A 21,524-nucleotide genomic window follows, 5' to 3' on the forward strand; every position below is an offset into this window, starting at 1 on the left:
GCTCTGTCACTGAGTTGGCCTTTCTCCGTGTGTGCTGGAGTGAACAGGAATCGATCCCCTCTGGTCACGAGCAGATTGGGAGGTTTGTACTCTTGTATTTCTGCCTCTGCAGAGCTGCTAAGGAGCCACCAGAGAGGAGAGGGCAGGGCTGGTGAAGAATCTAGGTGGGAAGCTCACGAGTACAATAGGGAAGCGAGAAACTTATTCTAGGTAAAGTGCAGCCCCATGCTCAGAATAATTAAAAACCTACAGCCTTAGAGGTTTTGTTTTGTTTTGTTTTCTTAAACAAAGACATAACCCTATTTACAGCATAGCTTGAGCACAAACATTCTTTTTGAATTATCTTTTCACAGAACCATAAAATTAAGTTTCTGCTAATACACTAGCCTTGATAAGACGCTAAGGTATTATAATGATGCCCTTAAGACTGATACATACATAGATATAGATACACAGACAGATGGATATCTATACCTATGTTGGTTTAAGGCTTTATCATAGTGGTAGAATGTGTCAAAATTGGGCCTGAAACTAGTGGTAAACAAAGTTAAGAATGTTCTGTAGCTTAACCTAAACTGGACCTTTGGTAGAACTTTAATCTGGCTTTTGTAACTCATTTTAAAGTAAAGAAAGTTAATAAGGGCTATGTGGATTCAGTCTCGAGGACAGAGTGAGAGGCAATCCTCTGAAGATCTTATTGCCATTGGTTTTAAGAACATGATTAAAGGCAATGAGATCAGCCACATGCTAAATGGTGATAAATTTAGAGACAAAAATCTAATTATAATAGTAGTTCATTAATGTTAAAATAGAAGATCCTACTTTCTGAAAGCAATAATATTTACTGAGGTCCTCCGATGTTTGGGGCACCCAATGAAGCCTTGGTCCCCTCCCTCCAGGACTGTTCCCGTGGTGGTCGGAGGTCAGTGGTAGTGAAATAAGGGATGATTTGAGTCCCACAGAAGGTGTCTGTCCTGAAGGAGTGGACACCCCAGCAGAGAAGGAATCTGGGGGCTGGAGGGAGTGAAGGCTGTGAGGGCCTGGGCAGGGGCAAAAAGTCATGCACTTTAATTGAACATTTAGTACCAGTTAAGTAGGGTTCCTACACATGAAGCCTTACCTGATCAGCTCGATGTAAATTTGTTTGGCTCCTGCTGAAACAGACAGTACCCTCAGGTGGAAATGAAAACAAGTCTCCCTGACGCTGGTCTGTGTTGCTGAGTGTTTCTGTGGCAGGTGCATGTGTGTGCCTCTCTGTTCCCTCAAAGTCAGTGGTCAAAGCTGGTTGAATACCAGCATCGAAGAATACACGGTATAGTGTTATTTAGAGGAGAGGGATCTGTTTGGTTCTGTAACATGTAAAGCTAATATGTCTTCCAAGAAGGATTCTGGCTTGGAGGATTGTAAAGGAACATTAGGAAAACTAGAATTACAGAAAGCTGGGAAATACTTTGCAGAGTTTTCTTCACACAGTGGCCTTGAATTAGTGTGTAAAGAATAGTTTTTATTAAGATGAAATCAGTTTTTCCCTTTTGGACTATTTTTAAATCACCATTTGAATGGATGCCAATTCGTAGCCTGCAGGAGTGCCCGCATCTTGTTCCTGCCCTAGGGAGAGCTCGTCACCAGGTGAGAGGTGGCCTCCGAAGAAGCAGGCACAGCTTAGACTGGAAAGGGTGGGCCAAGTGGAAAGGTAGTGTGATGGAATAGAACCTCCTTTTGCACAATCCGAGTAGCAGGACCAAGTATGGAGCATGTGAAGAACTCAAAAAGGTCCGGTAAGGACTTTATTGTGACAGCAACGAGATGTCAGTAAAATGAATTAGATAAGAGTGACATGTTTAGATCAGTTTAGATCAGAAAGGCTACTGTGGCCTGCAGCATGAGAAGAGATTGGTTGGGGAGTGAGCACTCCAACAGGCAGGGAGAGCTGGAGACTGTCGCGGTTATCCAGGGAGATGCGACAGTGGTCTGAGCTAGCTAGCGAGGATGGAGAGAAGTGAAGGGATTCCAGAGGGAGGGAGAGTTTGATGGGACTTGGACCCATCAGTCAGGGGCTGAGTGGGTGGTTGTTCAGAGTTCTGACTGGGTTAAGGTGCTGTAGTTCATCAAGTCAGAGAACACAGGCAAGGAGTGGAAGTGAGGTTGGTGTGCGTAAGAAGGAAACAAATTCAGATCTTGAAATCTGGAGTACTGAATTGCAGAAACGAAGTGGCATAGAATAGGAGGAGAACAAAAACAAAAAAGGCTGATACGGGACACAAAATTAACTTGAATGAAGAAAAGATTCACAGCACTTAAATTGAACACTTAGTACTAGTTAACTTGGGTCTCTACGTGCCTTACATGATTAGTTAAGTGTAAATTTGTTTGATTTCTGCTAAAATAGTACCCTCAAGTGGCAATTAAAACAACAGCAAACCATACATCTCTCAAATGCTGGTCTATACATCAAATATTATAGATTTACAAGCGGGGAGACCTGAGGACAGGCCCCAGGTTGACTGTCTTCAGGAGTTACTTGTGAACGATAACTGATTCAGACTCTTACAATACTTAAAGATGTGTTAGTGAGGATAAAGTTAAGTGATTTGGTCATACCACTGTTTCAAAAGAAAATTTGAAATTCAATAAGTAAGAAGTTATCGCAATTTTCTTTTGAAACAGTGCTATGACCAAATCATTTTTTATTCTGACCAATCTGCGTAAAATAGCATCGTCCCCTCCAGCCTCTTCTCAGCTTACTTTTCTCCATAGCAGTTATCACCTGCTGATATGCTAAGTATTTACTTGTTTGTTTTTCTTCTGTCCTTTCTCTTCCCCTTACTCATCTAGGATGTTATCTCTACCAGGAAAAGACTTTGTTTTGCTTACTACTATATCCCCAGCGTCTAGCTTAGTTCCCGGCACATATATGCATTTAGTAAGTATTTGTTGAATAACTGTTTTTGAGTAAATAAAATGAATATCAATTTGGAAATTCAGCACTACCAGGTCATATAATAATAGGCTATCTTAATAAAGAAAATAGACTGAAAAAGTTCTTAAACTACAGAGAAATTTCTGTAACGTACTTTGAATGCACTATAGCTAATTTCACACATATATGTGAAATACACGAATATGTATATACAGTATAATGTACTTATGAATGCGACATAGCTAACTGGCCTTTAAATATAATCACATTTAAACTTTTCCATCTTGGCCACTTTTCTTACCAACGTTTAATCAAAACGTGTATTTTACATACTCAACCTCCACCAAATGAGCTTTTGAAAACCAGTGCATTTGAATCAACAGAAATGTACTTAATTTTAAACGATACTGGTTTTGAATTAACTCTGGACTTCACCTTAAGGGAAATTTTGTAAATATTTGCAAATTAAAACTGTGAAGCCTCAGATGCTCTCAGAGTAAATGAGGCGGTGATATTTCAACAGTATTTTTACAACTCTGAAGTAATCTTTAGAACTGTTCTCTTCTTTCTTTTTTTTCCTTTAGTGTAGGAGCACTCCAGCCCGAGTTTCTGGAAGATCAATACCAGATTCCAGAGGTTAGAAGGTTAGATCAGTGTTCTTTCCCGCCCTGTTGATAGCAGGGTAACTTTAATGTTGTGCGTTTCCAGAGTCTGTTTACACAGTCTCAGAACCCTGAGTCTTGTGTGTGTGTGTTGAAGATTTCTCTTTCATCGGAGTGCACCCCCGGCCCCCCAGGACTGACAAGTCTCCCAAAGCCTCCACGCCTGCGTGTGAGCTGTGAGCGTTACATCCATCCCTGTTTCTGAGGATGGCATCTACGTTTGGCGACGATCCTCTTGCTAAAGTTCACAAAGCACTTCAAAGTCAGGAGTCGCCGCCTAACCCAGGCCGCGATGCCCTTCCCGGGGCCCTCGGTGCACGCCCCCCCGCTGACCACCTGGGAGCACCGGCGCGCACAGCCCACCGCACACTCCCCGCGAGCGGAGCCAGACGGCGGCGGCGGCGAGACCCAGCCCCCGGGGCAGAGCGCCGCTACCCCAACCTGCTAGCTGTCTGCCGCCCGGTCTCCCACGCCTCCACCCCTCCCCTCCCCTCCCCGGCCTTCCCCGCCGGTCCATCCCCGCGCCCGCCGCCGCCTCCCTGTGAAGCTTGTCCCTCGCCACCCGCCGTAGCCCGGCGCTGGCCGGTCGCCGTCTCCAAGATGGCCGCGGCGCGAGCGGCTCCTGCGGCGGGCTAGAGGCGGAGGCGGAGCCGAGTCACTCCTGCACCCCGGGGCTCCGGTTCCCCGCGCCAGGCTGCAGCTTACTGCCCGCCGCGGCCATGCGGGGCTCCGTGCACGGATGAGAGAAGCCGCCGCCGCCGCCGAGCTGGTCCCGCCGCCCGCCTTCGCCGTCACTCCCGCCGCCGCCATGGAGGAGCCGCCGCCGCCGCCGCCGCCGGAACCCGAACCCGAGCCGGAGCGCTGCCGGGCGGCGAGGTGAGTGGGGCTGCCGCGGCGGGCCCGGCGCAGAAAGTGGGTCTCGTCCTGGCCCGAGCTTGGTCGGGGGCACGAGGGGGCGTGGGGGCCTCTGCTTCCCGCCAGGTGGTGCGGGAGCATCCAGGCTGCCGGGCCGGAGGGGCGGGGTGCAGCCCTGGACGGAGGGCACGGCCGCCGGGTCGGCCCAGGGACTCCTGCCGGGGCGCCGCGGGTCCGGCCGAGCGCTTAGCCCGCCGGCTCTCCTTGCAGCATCGCCGCGCGCCGGGAATGCGGCGGGGCGGGAGCGTAGCGGGGCGCCCCTGGTCCTGCCGGGACTGGCACCCCCTCCCCCTCCCCCTCCAAGGCTTCCGAACCGGCGCCGCGCTGAAACTACGCCCCTCGTTACTAAGCGAAAATGCTACCTCCCCTTCGCCCCCGCTCAAGTAAAGAGGTAGACGCTCGTGAAGCAGATGCACACTCGCTGTTTCCCCTTCGTTCTCCTCCTGCCCTCCGTTTGTCTCCCCCCGAGTGTGCCTGTGCAAACAGGTTGGTTTCTCTTTCTGAGGGCCCTTTACCGGCCGTGAGTAGTGGCGTTGTGCAGATTGTTGCTCACACGTGCACATCAAGTGAAGGATTGATTTGTCCAAAACTTTGCTCCCACAGGAAGCTCTAATATGGAACTTTGGTACCCAAAGCATTCGTTGCATTCTGTTCCCTAGGGGCTCTATTACTGAATTCTTATGTCATTTTTCTGATCGGGAGATGAAATTCACCATAACTAAGAATTTCCCTCTTATGTGCCTCCGTTTGTATGTTCAAATGCCCTCTTACCCCTGTCTTTTGCATCCCAGTGTAAACTTGCAAACTGCTGCCCCCTGTCCCCTGTAAGGAAAATACTTCCACGTCTCCTCTTGCATCTTGCTATCTTGCTCTGTAGTTGCAGGAATAAGGGAGTTAAGTGTCCTCTTTCTTTTTCCTCCTTAAAGAAATTTTAAACAAAATCTGCAGCTGTAGTTAGAACTGAATACAGGAACCACATTCGTGCTTGTTATGACCCAGTCGGCCCAAACAGATTTGTTTGGTTTTTACAGGCTGTGAAGAAAGTCGTTCTTCATTTTCCTTAACTCTGAGGTACTTCCGAGATACTCTTGTGAACTTTTAGGGAACAGCTTCTGTAAATAATGGTACATGGTGTAATGAGAATTCATTTTGGTCCTTTGGAATACATCTAACATTTTTAGAACTTTTGTCAGAAAGTTTATTATATAAATTTGGTAGTAGATTCATACTTTGGGTATTTTGACTCCTTTAAGTTTTTCTTTAAAAATAATAATAGCGAACACTTACTAATCGTTTAAAATGTGCCATTTCCTTTGCTTCTATTAACCCATTTAATCTTGACCAACAACCTTATGAGGAACATACTATTACTGTCTCTTTTTAAGATGAGGAAACTGAGGCACAAAGTTAAGTGTTTTGCCCAAGGTTTCACAGTTAGTGCTGAACTCAGGTCTGGCTGCACATTCCCTGCTCTTAACCGCCATGAAGAAGAGAGTTGATTTCATTATACAAACGGGCAGATCAGAAGTTATAATTCTGTATAACTATACTCTGGGAAAAAATGGATGTGAACACTCTTAGGTAAAAGGAACAGAGAGAATTGCAAATGTGCTGTAAAAAATGACTGTTTCTCTAATGATAAAAAGAAATCTTTAGTTTTCAGCCAGGTTTCTGTCTTTGTTATAGTAGAAATAGGTCAGGATAATCGGCTTCAACTTTAAGTGAACAGCACTGTACAGAACAAGAAGATCTTAGAAATATTTTTCTTAGCAACATTGCAGTTAATTTTACAATAGCAAATCTGTAAAACATTACTTGACAAAGCTGTTATTTTTTCTCTTATACGTCCTTATTGTCACCACCACCTCTTTAATACACAGAGCTGACCTCTGACCAACTTACTGTAGATCATTAGTAAAAGATGCTTCAGGGGCTCTGCAGTTGTTTATTTGAATTTCTTTTACCTGTGTTTTTAACCATTTTAAAGAAGCTCAACATGCATTTTCAAATAATGCTAGATGCCACATTTAACGCATAGGAGACCAATAACGTGACTTGTGCTACTAGGTTAACTGGTTTGGGACAGACCAGAATAAAGCTCCATCTGCCATCTTTGTTCATGCACTTCATGTCGATGTGTCATTGATGAGGAAGGCTGATCTGATGCACAGGTCTTTTGTGGAAAGCAGGCCCGCACACGTTGGCCAGTGCGGCAGCGCGGCAGGTGCCAGCCCAGTACATCTGCTCAGCGCGTGCTGATGTGAGAGTTATGCAATGACCGGGGAACACAAAACAGGTTGAGAAGCGACAGTGCTCTTTTGGGTTTACTGCCTGTTGTCAGTGGTGGATACTTCTTGTCCTTGTTTTTGATAAATAATTCATGATAAGGATAGCAGTTGTTATTGTTAGTGATTAAACTTAGAAATAAGCATTCCTTATAATTTCTTTTTTAAGCTTCTGGGTCAGTTGTAGGAGGATCCTGAGATTATAAGGAGAGCTTTTAAAACTAATTTGGAACAATTTACTTTTGTGATTTCTTGAAGCTGCGTTTAAAAGAAACACAGATCTTGGCTATTAAGGCTGATACGAGACTGCTCCTATCTCCTGTAAGCTTTCATAAAAATGTTTATGTTAGGGCTTCCCTGGTGGCGCAGTGGTTAAGAATCCGCCTGCCAAATGCAGGGGACACAGGTTCTAAGCCCTGGTCCGGGAGGATCCCACATGCCGCGAGCAACTAAACCTGTGCGCCACAACTACTGAGCCTGCGCTCTAGAGCCCGTGAGCCACAACTACTACTGAAGCCTGCGTGCCTAGAGCCTGCGCTCCTCAACAAGAGGAGCCACCGCAATGAGAAGCCCACGCACCGCAACCAAGAGTAGCCCCCGCTCACCGCAACTAGAGAAAGCCCTTGTGCAGCAACAAAAACCCAGTGCCAAAATAATAAATTTTAAAAAATAAATTAAAAAAAATTTTTTTAAAAAAAATAGCCTCCTTGTTCTCATTTATTGACCAGTGTAAAGTACTTGTTACATGAAATAACTTTTTTTAACCAGTGACCTTATTTACTTTTTATAATATGGTTCTTATAAGTTCATTTGAAAAAATGGGTTTCACTACTAAAAAAGTACTTCAATATTCTGTCCCTCCTAGGTGGTTTGATCTCTCCCTCTCCTTGAATGTCCCCTTGGAGCCTGCTTGTTTCAGTCTTGCCACTGGATGTCACTTATTTATTCTCCTTAGCGAAACCCACCTTATGGTGCAGCTGCAGGCTCTCCTGGCAGCATCAGTGATGGGCGCGGCTTGAGACCCTTACTAGGGGAGATACTGTTGGCAGGGGTGGCTTTAGGCAGAGAAGCAGTGACCACACAGCAGTAACAAAGGGCTCCAGTGATAGCAGAAGCTCCTTCATGTTCTGAAATGGGGACAGCTCGTCTTTCAAGAAGGACTTTGTGGTTCCCTTTTTTTTTTTTTTTTTTTGCGGTACGCGGGCCTCTCACTGTTGTGGCCTCTCCCGCTGCGGAGCACAGGCTCCGGACGCGCAGGCTCAGGGGCCATGGCTCACGGGCCCAGCCGCTCTGCGGCATGTGGGATCTTCCCGGACTGGGGCACGAACCCGTGTCCCCTGCATCGGCAGGCGGACTCTCAACCACTGCGCCACCAGGGAAGCCCATGTGGTTCCCTTTAATTGTCATATTGTTAGAAGTTGCTTCTACTTCTTTCACTTGCGTTCTCTTAATGTCTTGTAAATCTTGTTCTGAGCCCTACTGAAATAAGGGGATATAAAGTCTTGATTGTTTACTGGATACGTTGCCTTAATAACTTCCTGTTACTTAATAATACCTCATTCCTCAGTGATTATAATTTTTACTCATAGCATGCTGTTGTTTTAGCCTTCTCATTTGACCAGGTGGTATGTATTGTTTATAAAGACACTTTGATGCCTCCAGTCAGTAGGCCATTGGAAATAATTTCTTTAAAGAGAAAATGGGGGAAATGTTGGAAAAAGAGTTTGGCCAGTGACTGCTGTGGGTCTTTATAAGCTGGCATTCCCTGGGCAGCATACGGTAAGCAAGGTTCAGGTACTGTGCTTCAGCTCCTACTTGGCTTTGTCTGTACCTGCTGGGTCAGTGTATTCTTTTGCCTGTAGAAAGCCAAAGTATAATTAAGAGATTGATTGGTAAGCATGACATCAGCTAGGGAAATTAGTTGAATGATCTTAGTGACTAATGTTAACAGACCAGGTTGGCTTGCATCCCTAACAGGCATACCCCCTGCTTCTAGGATGAGAGGCAGGTAACAAGAGTCTTACTCTTAGGTTTTCGTTTCCCTAGACTTCACACGGGCTGCTGTTTTTCTTTTCCCTCTGGTCACTAACTTCCCTCAGTTTGTTAGGTTACAGTGTGTTTGTTTTTAATCTTCAGTCTTACTTTAATTAGATTATGACAAACCTTGCTTTTCCTGCTTTACTTTGAGGTATATTGTATCCTTGTCCCTTAAAGACATCTGTTTAAAAAACCCTCAGTGGTAGATTTTTACTAATGGTAAGTCTCAGAGGATCACCTAACTGTCTTCACCCTCCTCATAATCCACTCCTCTGACCCTGCCCCCGACAAAGAGTCCTTTGGCGTAGTTTCTGGAAAAGGTGTGGCAAAGATGTCAGTGGTTGGTGCTTTCGTAAAATGCTTTTTGACTCTTGTGTTCAAAAAAGATCATGATGGTATGTGGTTTATCTGGATTTGTCATAAAATTAAATTTATTTTTATTTTTTTAATACATTTATTTATTTTTGGCTGCGTTGGGTCTTTGTTGCTGCGCGCGGGCTTTCTCTAGTTGCGGCGAGCGCGGGCTACTCTTCCTTGCGGTGCACGGGCTTCTCATTGTGGTGGCTTCTCTTGTGGCAGAGCACGGGCTCTAGGTGTGCAGGCTTTAGTAGTTGTGGCATGCAGGCTCAGTAGTTGTGGCTCGTGGGCTCTAGAATGCAGGCTCAATAGTTGTGGCGCACGGGCTTAGTTGCTCCGTGGCATGTGGGATCTTTCCAGACCAGGGATCGAACCCGTGTCCCCTGCATTGGCAGGTGGATTCTTAACCACTGCGCCACCAGGGAAGTCCATAAAATTAAATTTAAAAAATTTAGACCTACATGAGAATTCTGTGCAGCTATTAAAAACCATGTTTTTAAGGAATATTCAGTGACATGGGCAAATGGTCATGATATAATTCCTTCTAGATAAGGCTTCATACAAGTGGGACCTGAGTATCTACTTTTAAAGAGATTCTCAGGTACTTCAGATTTATACATACCTACCACTGTGTTCAATGAGAAAAGCAGATTATACAACAGCATGTGCAGAAGATGGTAGCCAATACTTGAGGTGGCTGCTCAGCTCGTATAGATCTCTCCACCAGCTGTGACTGTCCTGCCCCCTCACCCAACCCCCTTTCTCGATTCTAGCTCCATGGTACAGACTGGAGCTGCCCTCGGCTTACGCACTCCTGGCTATAGGGATGGGCGCTTGATGCAAGCCAGGCCATTCGAGTTCTTTCCTAGGATTTTTCAAATTGGAGCTGGGGGACAGAAAAGCTCTTTTTAGTAACTGAAATGTATACTGTGGAGTCCTGAGCCTAGAGCTAGCTCCCCGAACCGTAGTCACCATCTCACAGAGAACTAGTTTGGTTTCAGACAGTGACGTTGAACCCCAGAGAAAAGAAGAGACCAAAAGAAGTCTTTGGCTATTGTCCTTTTATGCTACATTCACCCCCATTTTTCTCTTGATTCGATATGTGAATTGATAAATTCTTTATTTCTGCATAAACCATTAATAATTTGAGTTGGGCTTCTTAAAATCCTTATACTTAGTATGAACCCATTAAAAAAAAGTATATATGTGTCTAGAAAAAAGGTTGAAGGGATACATCCTACTTTTTTCCTAAAATTTTTTATAATGAACGTTACATGTTTTTATTTTACAATAAAAAGCTAGAGAGCCCAAATTCCTCTACATTTATCATTTTAAGTCTCTTTACTTTGCATTGTTCCTAAAATTGAAATTGATAAGATTCTATATGTTGTATAAAGAGACTATTGTTGCCAAATTTTAAATAAATTTAAATTTTCCTTTTTAAAATTTTAGTATATATGCACTGTCTGAGCTGACGATATCCATTTGGTTTTCTTTAATTATTTAGTTCATCCTGGATAACAGAGTTTGTAGTTGAGGTACAAACAACATCAGCAGTAACAAACAAAGGGCTTTGCTCTATGGTGGCCTTTATAGTCATAGAATTATTACTTCGATCTATAACTATATTCTCAACATGTATGTTATGTTAAAATACTTTACCCTTTTTAAGAGGCATGGTTGAAACCACTGTATTTTAAAAGGAACATTATTTCTCTGGAAAGTAGGTGTGGTAGGTACAGTCTTATATTTCCCACAGACCTCACACTCACGTATGGAGTGCAAGTTGCCTTTAGATATTTATTCACTAATGGCATAGGCAAAATGAAAATTTGTTTTTGACCTGTAAGAACACTCATTTGTCGTATTTTGCAGACATCAGTAGAAGTATTAGTCTCATGGATCATATGAATGCCAAGTGTTTATAAAGTAGCAGGGAAAGATATTAAGAATATATTAGGCATTCTTTCAAAAGCGTTTCATAAGAGGATTTCCTTTCAGCATAATTTCAGAAGAAGTAAGCCTTCTGTGGAAAAAAGTAGATGCTAAGCTTTAAAGCTGATCAGATTTGATGTTTTCAGTGGAGCTTTTTTTTTTTTCTTTTTGCATGTGAGCAGGCTGTTTGAGGATACTGCTGAACTGCAGAATGTTCTCAACAGGGCTTATGAGAGGACAGCTAGTTTGGATATGTAAAATTAATAGAAATTGTCAACCTTTTTAGTCTTTCAGTGGAAATAGTTTGGAAGAAAATTTAATACATGCATTAAATTTATTGTACCATTAAAATTCTGAAGTCTTTTTGTGTAGGAACATAAAAATATAGGTATAAGTTGGTTTTCTCACAAAATTTTTTTTTTAATAAATTTATTTATTTATTTTTTTGGCTGTGTTGGGTCTTTGTTGCTGTGCACGGGCTTTCTCTAGTTGCAGTGAGCAGGGGCTACTTTTCATTGTGGTGTGCAGGCTTCTCATTGCAGTGGCTTCTCTTGTGGAGCACAGGCGCTAGGCGCGTGGGCTTCAGTACTTGTGGCGTATGGGCTCAGTAGTTGTGGCTCGCGGGCTCTAGAGTGCAGGCTCAGTAGTTGTGGCGCACGGGCTTAGTTGCTCCGTGGCATGTGGGATCTTCCTGGACCAGGGCATCTCAGCCATGCCCTTCATTTTAGAGGTGAGAAAAGCAGCCTACAGAGGCTGCAGCTTCCCCAGGGTCACAGCCTAGGACCCAGGTCTCCATGCTCTCACCTCCCGTTCCTTCTGTCACTCTGTGCTCCCGTTAGTGTCCAGAGCTAAAGGTGCTCTTCAGCTCAGGCCCGCACACCAACCATGGATGGAATACTAGGCTTTCTGGATTAAGTGGACTTTACAGGGTGGAGAAGTGATGAAAGATTTGTTTTCAGAAAAAGAAAAAAAAAATGCAAAAGAAACACGCAACCCTGAAATCTCCCCCAAACTCATTGTACGCACCTTTTTTTTCCCATGAAACTTTGTTTCAAGTTCACAGAATAAAGAGGTGCTGGCACTCAAACCTTTTTAGAGATCTCCTTATTTTTTTCTGTGCTCAGTCTTTAGGTCAATCAGGCAGTAAGATTGTAATTTCTGTCCCGGGGTGGTGATGTTGAAACTCTGGCCGTGCTTGTGACCTATGGTAGGAAATATGTTTTACAACAGTATATGGGTGCTGTATAACTGAAACAAAAATTTATGAAACAATGTTTGACCTTGTAATATATGATATATGCTGATAATTCTTGTTTTGTTCTCCTACTAAAAAAATTGTTCATCATGACTCATTAAATTGATTTTATTATCCACAAATGGGTTGTGACCCTCATTTTGAAAAACACAGCTCTACCAAAATTTTAAAAAGATGCTATTGCAAATACTTTGTCCTTTGTCCCTTGAGATTGAGTCAGGAGAACAAGCATTGTGCTTATCCACTAAATGGTCAAAAGGCGTTTTGAAGAAGCTAGGCACGATTTGGATCCGACTGTTTCTTCTATGAAAACAGCATTATTCCCCAAAGGCAGGAATAAGAATGCATCTTATCCTGTGTCTCAAGGTTGTTCTCTTGGTTGCTTATCCTTAAACACAAGGGTTGTAAAGATGAGTTTAAAATTTGGTATTAATTTTACAGTAAAATTTGTGTCGGACTATATGAGTACATTAGATAATTTGTTCATTTTTCTCTGAAACACTAATATGTATTTTAATTTTTTTTCCAGTAGAGCAGTCCTCAAGAAAAGAAAAAAAAGGAACTCATTCTCTCCTCTGTGTGTGTGTGTGTGTGTGTGTGTGTGTGTGTGTTAGGGTACAGCAGTTTTCACTGCAGTGAAGTATATTTTTATTTTTTAAAAAATTTATTTTTTGGCTGCATTGGGTCTTCATTGCTGCACGCAGGCTTTCTCTAGTTGCGGCAAGCGGGGGCTACTCTTCGTTGTGGTGTGTGGGCTTCTCATTGCGGTGGCTTCTCTTGTGGAGCACGGGCTCTAGGCGCGCGGGCTTCAGTAGTTGTGGCTCAAGGGCTCTAGAGCGCAGGCTCAGTAGTTGGGGCGCACGGGCTTAGTTGCTCTGCAGCATGTGGGATCTTCACGAACCAGGGCTGGAACCCGTGTCCCCTGCTTTGGCAGGTGGATTCTTAACCACTGCGCCACCAGGGAAGCCCCCCAAGTATATTTTTAAGAAAAGGATGACCTGGGGTGTTATATTTTGCTCTCCTTCTTTGCCTTGTTAATTCTTCCTCCTCCTCCTGGTCTTCTTTTAAGCATTGCTTACTTCAGGGTCAGCCTTCCCTTAACCTCATACCCCTTCACTAGAAGTTAGATTAAGTCCCTCTGTTCTGAGTCTTCCTAGTCCCAGTGGTTCTCCACCATGTTCTGGCATCTCACCATTTGTAATTATCTACTTGAATGAACGTTTGTTTATTGTCTCTTGGCCTCAATAGCCATCAGACTCCAGGAGGGCAGGGATGTGGTTGTTTGGCTCACTTTTAGGTCTCCGTTCCTGGCACAGTGTCTAATGAGTGGTAGGCTCTCCACAGGTACTTGTTGGGTGGAGGACGCAGTGGATATATTGGAGGGCACAGAGGTGTTGGTACTGGACAGACAGGCTTTGAATCTTACCTTTTAATTAGTAGCCTCTGATTTGGGGAAAGTTACTTAACTTCTCTCAGAGTCAGTTTGCTCCTTTGAAAATCAAATAATAATAGCACCTCCTTCGTAGGTTGTTACTAAATTAAATGAGATAATGGCCTTTTATATAAAGTGCTCCGTAATTTAGTTCTCTTTATTAATTTCTTTGCTTTTTATTTTTTCATTTAAAGTGAAAAGGGAGGAAGTCCATTGTAATTAATTTTCATAAAAAGCCATCAGGTATGTTTTGAGGCTAGGTACATTTTAAAATAGCTGCTGTAATCTTTATTCAAGAAACATTTGTTTTTTCCATGTCTGTTGAAGTCATAGGAGAAAGAGGATTTGGGGACCTGGCTTTTCCAGATTCCCTCTTTTGCTTCAACTGTGATTATTTTGCATATTCCTAAAGGTGTTTGGAATTTTGACACGAGCATCATAAATCATGACACTAAAATCAGAAGTGTTTACACTACAGGTTGAATGACTCCTTTAGGTCATTAGGCACAGCTCAGTCTTTTTTCTCTGGAACTTCTTTTTAGTTGTTTGTTTAACTTGACATGTCTTTACAACTTAGATTACTACTATTTTCATTTTTTTAAATGTTGTGCATTATATTTAAGAGTAATATTTTCCAAATTGGTCTAGCTGTTGCCTTAGAAAAGTGAATGAAATCACTTTTCTAAATCAGTTAGAAATCTCTCTGATTATAAAAGTAACACGTGTCAATTGTAGAAAAATCTGAAAAGTATAAAGAAGAAAATAGCCAGTCATAATCCTACCATCTAAAAATAGTCACCATTAACATTTTGGCATATTTCTTTCCTGGGCTTTACCTCTTTACCTGTGTGTGTGTGTGTGTGTGTGTGTGTGTGTGTGTGTGTGTGTGATTTATATATTGGTTTGGCCAAAAAGTTCGTTCGTATTTTTTCCTGTTAAGACAACTAGCAGTGTTTAGTTGTCTTTAATTTCATTCCAGACAATTTTGTTGGGTTGCATTGTGACATATACCCTAACATATCAGTGTGCATTTAAAGAAAAAACTTATCAAAATTGGTGGATTTTTGTGTACCCATTTTAATATTGCAGGTGGAAGGAAAAAAGCAACATTTTCAGCATATTATGCTTTATTATTTCAAGAAAGGTAGAAACGCAACTGAAACCCAAAAATGATTTGTACGGTGTGTGGAGAAGGTGCTGTAACTGATCGAACGTGTCAAAAGTGGTTTGCGAAGTTTCGTGTTGGAGATTTCTCACTGGATGATGCTCCACAGTCAGGTAGACCAGCTGAAGTTGATTGTTCTCATTAATTGAGAACAATCAGTGTTATACCATGAGGGAGATATCCGAATTCTCAAAATACCTGCATCAAGCATTGAAAATCATTTGCACCAGCTTGGTTACATTAATCGCTTTGATGTTCGGGTTCCACATAAGTTAAGTGTATTTCTGCATATACACGTAAGGAAAACGTTCCGTTTATAAAACAAATTGTGACGGGTGATGAAAAGTGGATACTGTACAGTAATGTGGAATGGAAGAGATTGTGGGGCAAGTGAAATGAACCACCACCAACCACAGCAAAGGCCAGTCTTCATCCAGAGAAGGTGATGTTGTATATATGTTGGGATTGGAAGGGAGTCCTCTATTATGAGCTCCTTCCGGAAAACCAAACGATTAATTCCAACAAGTACTGCTCCTAATTAGACCAACTGAAAGCAGTACTCGTCAAAAAGCGTCCAGAATTAGTCAGCAGAAAACACATAATCTTCCATCAGGATAACGCAAGACCGCGTGTTTCTCTGATGACCAAAGACTGTTACAGCTTGGCTGGGAAGTTCTGATTCATCTGCCGTTTTCACCAGACACTGCACTTTCGGATTTCCATTTATTTCTGTCTTTACAAAATTCTCTTAATGGAAAAAATTTCAATTCCCCTGAAGACTGTAAGAGGCACCTGGAACAGTTCTTTGCTCAAAAAGGTAAAAAGTTTTGGGAAGATGGAATTATGAAGTTGCCTGAAAACTGGCAGAAGGTAGTGGAACAAAAGGTGAATATGCTGTTCAATAGAGTTCTTGGTGAAAATGAAGAATGTGTCTTTTATTTTTACTTAAAGACTGAAGGAACTTTTTGGCCAATCCAGTATATAAATTACATATATATATGTTTATATATATATATATATAAATTTCCCCTCCATACATTTTATCTTTAGAAGCTACCATATCATGAGCACTTTCCCATGTTTTAAACATATTTAATGACAAACAATATTCCTCTTTATTGGAATACTGTAATTTAACTGGTTTTGAATTACTTTGACTAGAGTTCTATAAATCCTGACTCATTCCACTGGTGTGATCTCAGAGTTGTTTAAAGAGGCCATCAGAAGCCTGTACCTGAAAGTATAATACATGGGAGAGTCCTTTTCCACAGGCCCTGAGATGGCCCTTCTTTGTTGAAGACAGGCACCCTGGACTGTAGCCGATGCTAGGTGCTTTCAGGGAAGCAGCCGAGTAAAACAAGCACCTGTCTGTAGGTGATGGAAAACTTAAAGTGGGATGTAGTGATTCTTATTACATAGTATTGGGGGTAATCTCTGTCTGCCAGTGAGAGCCTCTGTTGTGTAGCAGCTGCCTCCTGACCCCCATTGAGTGTTTTCTGATGTTTCTATTCCAGGAAGCTGCTTGTGATCTTAATTAATTTAGTCCTTTGTTGGACTTTTAGGGTGTTTCCATTTCTTTAGCTATTATAAGCAACAATGTTATGAACATTCTTTTTGGCTCAGTCTTTATGTATATCCAAGATATTTTATTAGAATAAAATCCTGGAAATGAAATTACAGTATTAAAGAGTATACCTATATATATATTTTAGGTATAATCTGTTCCTCTGTAAGTACAGAATTTTACATATTGAATTATATATAATAGAGGCAACTATATAGGCAATTCACAGAATTTGATAATACAGAGATGAAAGAGAAAGAGAGGCCAATTGACCAATTAGGTGGGACCCGGTAGGTTCCCTCAGGTTTTTTTATTTTAAATTTTTGTGTAATATTTGCTGTTGTATAATGTAACACAGACATTTGTATAATATATATATGAAATGCATAGCATGATAAATTATCTAGAAGTGAACTTGCTCTTGTAAAGATCACCTGTGTGAAGAAAGCAGCACCCTAGAGACCCCTTCTGCCCCCGCATGGTCACTGCCCTCCTCTCCTCATTGCCCTGACACTTAGTGATATTTCACATCTTTCATGCAACATGATGTTCATGAGATTCACCTATGTTGTTTTGGGTGATAGTGGTTCTTTTATTTTTGTTACTATAAAGTACTTCATTGTGTAAATGTATCACAGGGTGTTTTTATTCTCTCAGGGTTTTGGGGGGGGTGTTGTTTTTTACCATTGTAATCATTTTTAAGTGTTAGTTTAGTAGTGCTTAAGTATATTCATTCACACTGTGGCAGATCTCCAGAACTCTTCATCTTGCAAAACGGAGACTTTGTGTCCAGTAAATAACAACTCCCCTCTCCTCTCCCCTACCCCCTGGTCCAGGGAGCTTTCTGGGTTGGAGATCTCCCTACCCTCAGATTTAGCTAGAAATAGGGAGGCCATGAATTTCACTTGAAGTCTGTTTGTGAGCAGACCTTTCAATACATCCCTACACAAATTTGCCACTCAAAGGTAGCTAAATTTGAAACGCCTTTAAGCTTAAGGTCCAGGCCAAATAGACCTCATCCACACTGAACATCTCTCCCCTTCCTGAACATGGCATCTTTTTTCTCAACTTCTTGCCTTTGAGTAGATTGGTTCCTGTGTATCAACTACCCTTTCCTCACTTTTCTACTGCAGTCATTTCAAATGGCACTTGTCTTCTGAATCCTCTCACAGTCTCCTAGGCAGATAGATAATACTTGTATTATGTGTAAGTGTAACGTAAAACATGCCCTGTCTTCAAGGGATTTATAATTTAGTTAAGGAGAAGAGATAAGGTAAATAGAAGCTTTATAATTCATGGTCTGGTGCAGAAATGGTAAATTTACATCTATCATCTACCTGTGTACCATCATTCAAATAGTATAACATGTTTTATATAATGATTACAATGAACTTGTAAAATAGATGTGCATTTTTCAGATGGAGAAAGTGAGTGTTTAAGAGATGTATTAGTTCAGGGGACTTCGCTGGTGGTCCAGTGGTTGGGACTCCTGGCTTTCACTGCAGGGGGCACAGTTTCAATCCCTGGTCTGGAAAGTAGGATCCTGCGTGCTGTGCAGTGCGGCCAAAAAAATAAATAAAGGGGAGAGAGAGAGAGAGAGAGAGAGAGAGAGAGAGAACACATTCATCCTTGTTATGCTTCAGAGTCTGTGGTCCTGTATTTTATATGCTATCTCCTTAGGCATAAATGTGAAAGGATGTGGTGAATGATTTAAATAATAGTTTATTATAGCAGTAAAAGATATCAAAAGAATGATTAATTGCCAAGTAAATTATACACGGGTGAGAAGAGGTCCCTCTAGACTGAGGTGGGCATGATATTATCTGAACATATTGTGAGCGTTTGCCATGTTAGTAAAAATATTAAAACATCATTTAAAAATAGCTGTATAATTTCAGTTTATGGTCATGCTCTAAACCATTTACATTATTACCAGTTTCTTGCTGTCCTAGGTAGCACTGCAGTGAACCTGCTGATCCACAGCTCTTAATGCTCTTCTGGCTGCTCTTCTAAAGTCATTTCCTGAATGTAGAATTTGAAAGGAGTTTGAACACATTTCAGAGTTTTAATATCTACTGTTAAACATTTTCTTCTGAAAAGATTATATGAATGTATAGGCCACAAATAGTGCTTACCTTACTAGATTTCTAGCTTTGAGTATTATTATAAAAAGTCTTTGCTAATTTAATAGCCCGGAAAGGGTTATCTTGTTTTAATTTGAGTGTCTGGTTACTAAGCAGGTGGAACTATTTTCATGTTTTATTGCTACTTAAATTTATTTTGTGAATTATCTTTTTATATTCTTTGCTTATTTTGCTGTTGGTATCTTAGGGTTTTTCTTGCCAGTTTTTTTTCTTTTTTTTTTTTTTTTTGCGGTACATGGCCCTCTCACTGCTGTGGCCTCTCCTGTTGCGGAGCACAGGCTCCGGACGCGCAGGCTCAGCGGCCATGGCTCACACTGGCCCAGCCGCTCTGCGGCATGTGGGATCTTCCCAGACCGGGGCACGAACCTGTGTCCCCTGCATCGGCAGGCGGACTCTCAACCACTGCGCCACCAGGGAAGCCCTCTTGCCAGTTTTAATGAGTCTTTTTTTTTTTTAAACATCTTTATTGGAGTATAATTGCTTTACAATAATGACTCTTTTATAAATTAAGGACATTTTTTTTTCCAGGTTAGCTTTTAATATGTTTAGTTATTATTTTTTTATATATTGAAGTTTTAAATGTTCACATAGTTAAATATTTTCCTTTAAATTTTCTTCCATTTCTTTAAAGCTAGGAAGTCCAACACATGTAATTAAGGGAAAATCATTTCAGACCCATTTTTTCTGGAAAAATACCATAAATACCATTTTCTATATTTTATGGAAAAATACCATAGCTTACATAAACTGTAAGCCATAAAAGAGCTTATAATGTAGGTTTTATGTATTTTTATATCACTGTAAATCTTGTCTAATAGCTACGCACATGGTAGATACTGCATAAGTATCTGTTGATGGAACGAATGAGTTAATTCAATGAATTATCACTGACAAGACTTTAATAATTTTACTGGTTCTTGGCACCTCTTCCTTTGTATTCCCTTTCTGTTCTCATTTTCTGAGAATTTGTGAACTAATAAAAGACAAAGGAGTGTCTTTTTTTAAGGCTCCGTATGCAAGATTTCTATTCCTTTTTGCATCGCTGGATACTACATCTTACATACCTGGTAAGAGCTCTCCTCTTAGAATTGCTCTCTGAATGAGAGTTGATGTAGAACCTGTCATAAGATCCCTAATTCCCCTTGTTTTAGTAGAAATAGGATTGCCTTCTGTTCAAATCCTGCTCATTTGCTAGTGCTTTTTCAAATTATTTTGTTAGAATTTGAATAATAGGTGATTAAAGTAAGGTAATTTGGTTATGTAGAGATCTGTACCATACAGTTTCCCAGATGTTTTGCTGTTCAAAATTTCTTCAAGACATGAAAAAGTGAGATAGCCCCCTTTTTTTTGGTGCTAAAAGCTTGTACTGACCTTAAAGTATATATATTTGAATTCTTAAACATTCCATTTCTAGGCTATCAGAAAGTATTCTAACTGAAACTGGGTTTTACATGGAGAGTAAGAGAACTATAGGAGTAGGTATCTTGCCTTTACGTATTTATTTTTTTTTTAAATAGCTTTCTGCCAATCAAGAGGTCCTTGGTTCGCATCCGAGGTGTCCCCACGTAAAAAAAAAAAAAAGGGAAGGGAAAAAGAAATAAAATAAATTTATTGAGATATAATTCATATGGCATACAGTTCGCCCATTTAAAGTGTCCAGATTGGTTGTTTTAGTGTGCTCGAAGGTATGTGCAAACATCACCTGGTCAATTTTCGAGTGTTTTAATTACCTCAGAAAGAAACCTGGTACCCTTCAGCTACTGCTGCCTCCCCCCCCCCCCCCCCCCCCGTCCTAAGCAACCATTAGTCTACTTTCTGTGTCTGTATATTTGCCTGTTCTGAACATGTTTTATAAATTGAATCATATAATATATGGTCTTTTATGACAGCTTTTATTTAGCCTAATGTTTGCAAGTTTCATCCATGTTGTACCATGTATGCGTCCTTCATTCCTTTATTTGGCTGAATAATGTTTCACTAAATGCATATGCTACATTTTGCTTATCCATTCTTCACTCGATAGACGTTGTTGCCACCTTTTGGCTAGTATGAGTCATGCTGCTATAAACATTCAAGTGTTTATACAGTTGTTTGTGTGGACATATGTTTTCATTTTTCTGGCATATATATACCTAGGAGTCTAATTGCTGGGTCATACGTTTTTCAACCTGGCTGCACCACTTGACATTCCCACCAGCAGCGTACGAGAGTTCTGATTTCTTCACATCCTTGCCCATGCTTGTTATTATCTGACTTTAAACTATTTATTTATTTATTTTTGGCCGCACTGCAGGGCACGTGAAATCTTAGTTCCCTGGCCAGGGATCGAGCCCGTGCCCCCTACATTGGAAGTGCGGAGTCTTAACCACTGGACTGCCAGGGAAGTCACTTTCTGACGTTTTGATTATACCCACCCTAATGGACGAAAAGTACTATCTCATGGTTTTGATTTGTATTTTCCTAGTGGTGGTGAGCATCTTTTCAGGTGCTTGTTGGCCATTTGTATATCTTCGGAGAAGTGTGTATTCAGATCCTTTCCCCATTTTTAATTGGTTTATTTGTCTTTTTATTATTGAATTATGTTCAGGTATATTTAAAGGAGAACATGAACATTGGAGAAAAATAAAAGATATAAAAAAAACCCAAATGGAATGTCTGAAGATGAAAAATACAGTATCTGAAATGACAAATACACTGGTTGGGATTATCAACAGAGAAGGCACTGTAGAAAAAATTTTGAACTTGTGGACATAGCAATAGAAACTATGCAAAATGTAGTACAGAGAGTACACCGACTAGAAAAAAATGTATAGAACATCAGCGACGTATGGGATAATATCAGGCCCTCTGCAT

At 41.3% G+C, this 21,524-nt stretch overlaps 1 protein-coding gene across 6 annotated transcripts in view; it reads left to right on the plus strand.

Annotated features, from left to right (window-relative positions):
• Positions 1-4,121: 4,121 nt before the first annotated feature.
• MAP3K4 (mitogen-activated protein kinase kinase kinase 4) overlaps positions 4,122-21,524 on the plus strand; it is a 112,137-nt gene continuing 94,734 nt past the window's right edge. For 4 of the 6 annotated variants that reach the window (XM_029224035.1, XM_029224036.1, XM_029224041.1 and 1 more), the window contains exon 1: positions 4,234-4,458. In XM_029224035.1, coding sequence (XP_029079868.1) covers positions 4,322-4,458 — 137 coding nt within the window. In that variant the 5' untranslated portion in view covers positions 4,234-4,321. Of the gene's footprint in view, positions 4,459-21,524 lie in introns of all 6 variants that reach the window. The other 2 variants (XM_029224037.1, XM_029224038.1) reach the window with 1 other exon arrangement.

This window comes from Monodon monoceros, unplaced genomic scaffold, assembly GCF_005190385.1.
Source record: "Monodon monoceros isolate NGI ecotype Baffin Bay Population unplaced genomic scaffold, NGI_Narwhal_1 Super_Scaffold_15, whole genome shotgun sequence".
In the NCBI taxonomy this organism is placed as follows: Eukaryota; Metazoa; Chordata; class Mammalia; order Artiodactyla; family Monodontidae; genus Monodon; species Monodon monoceros.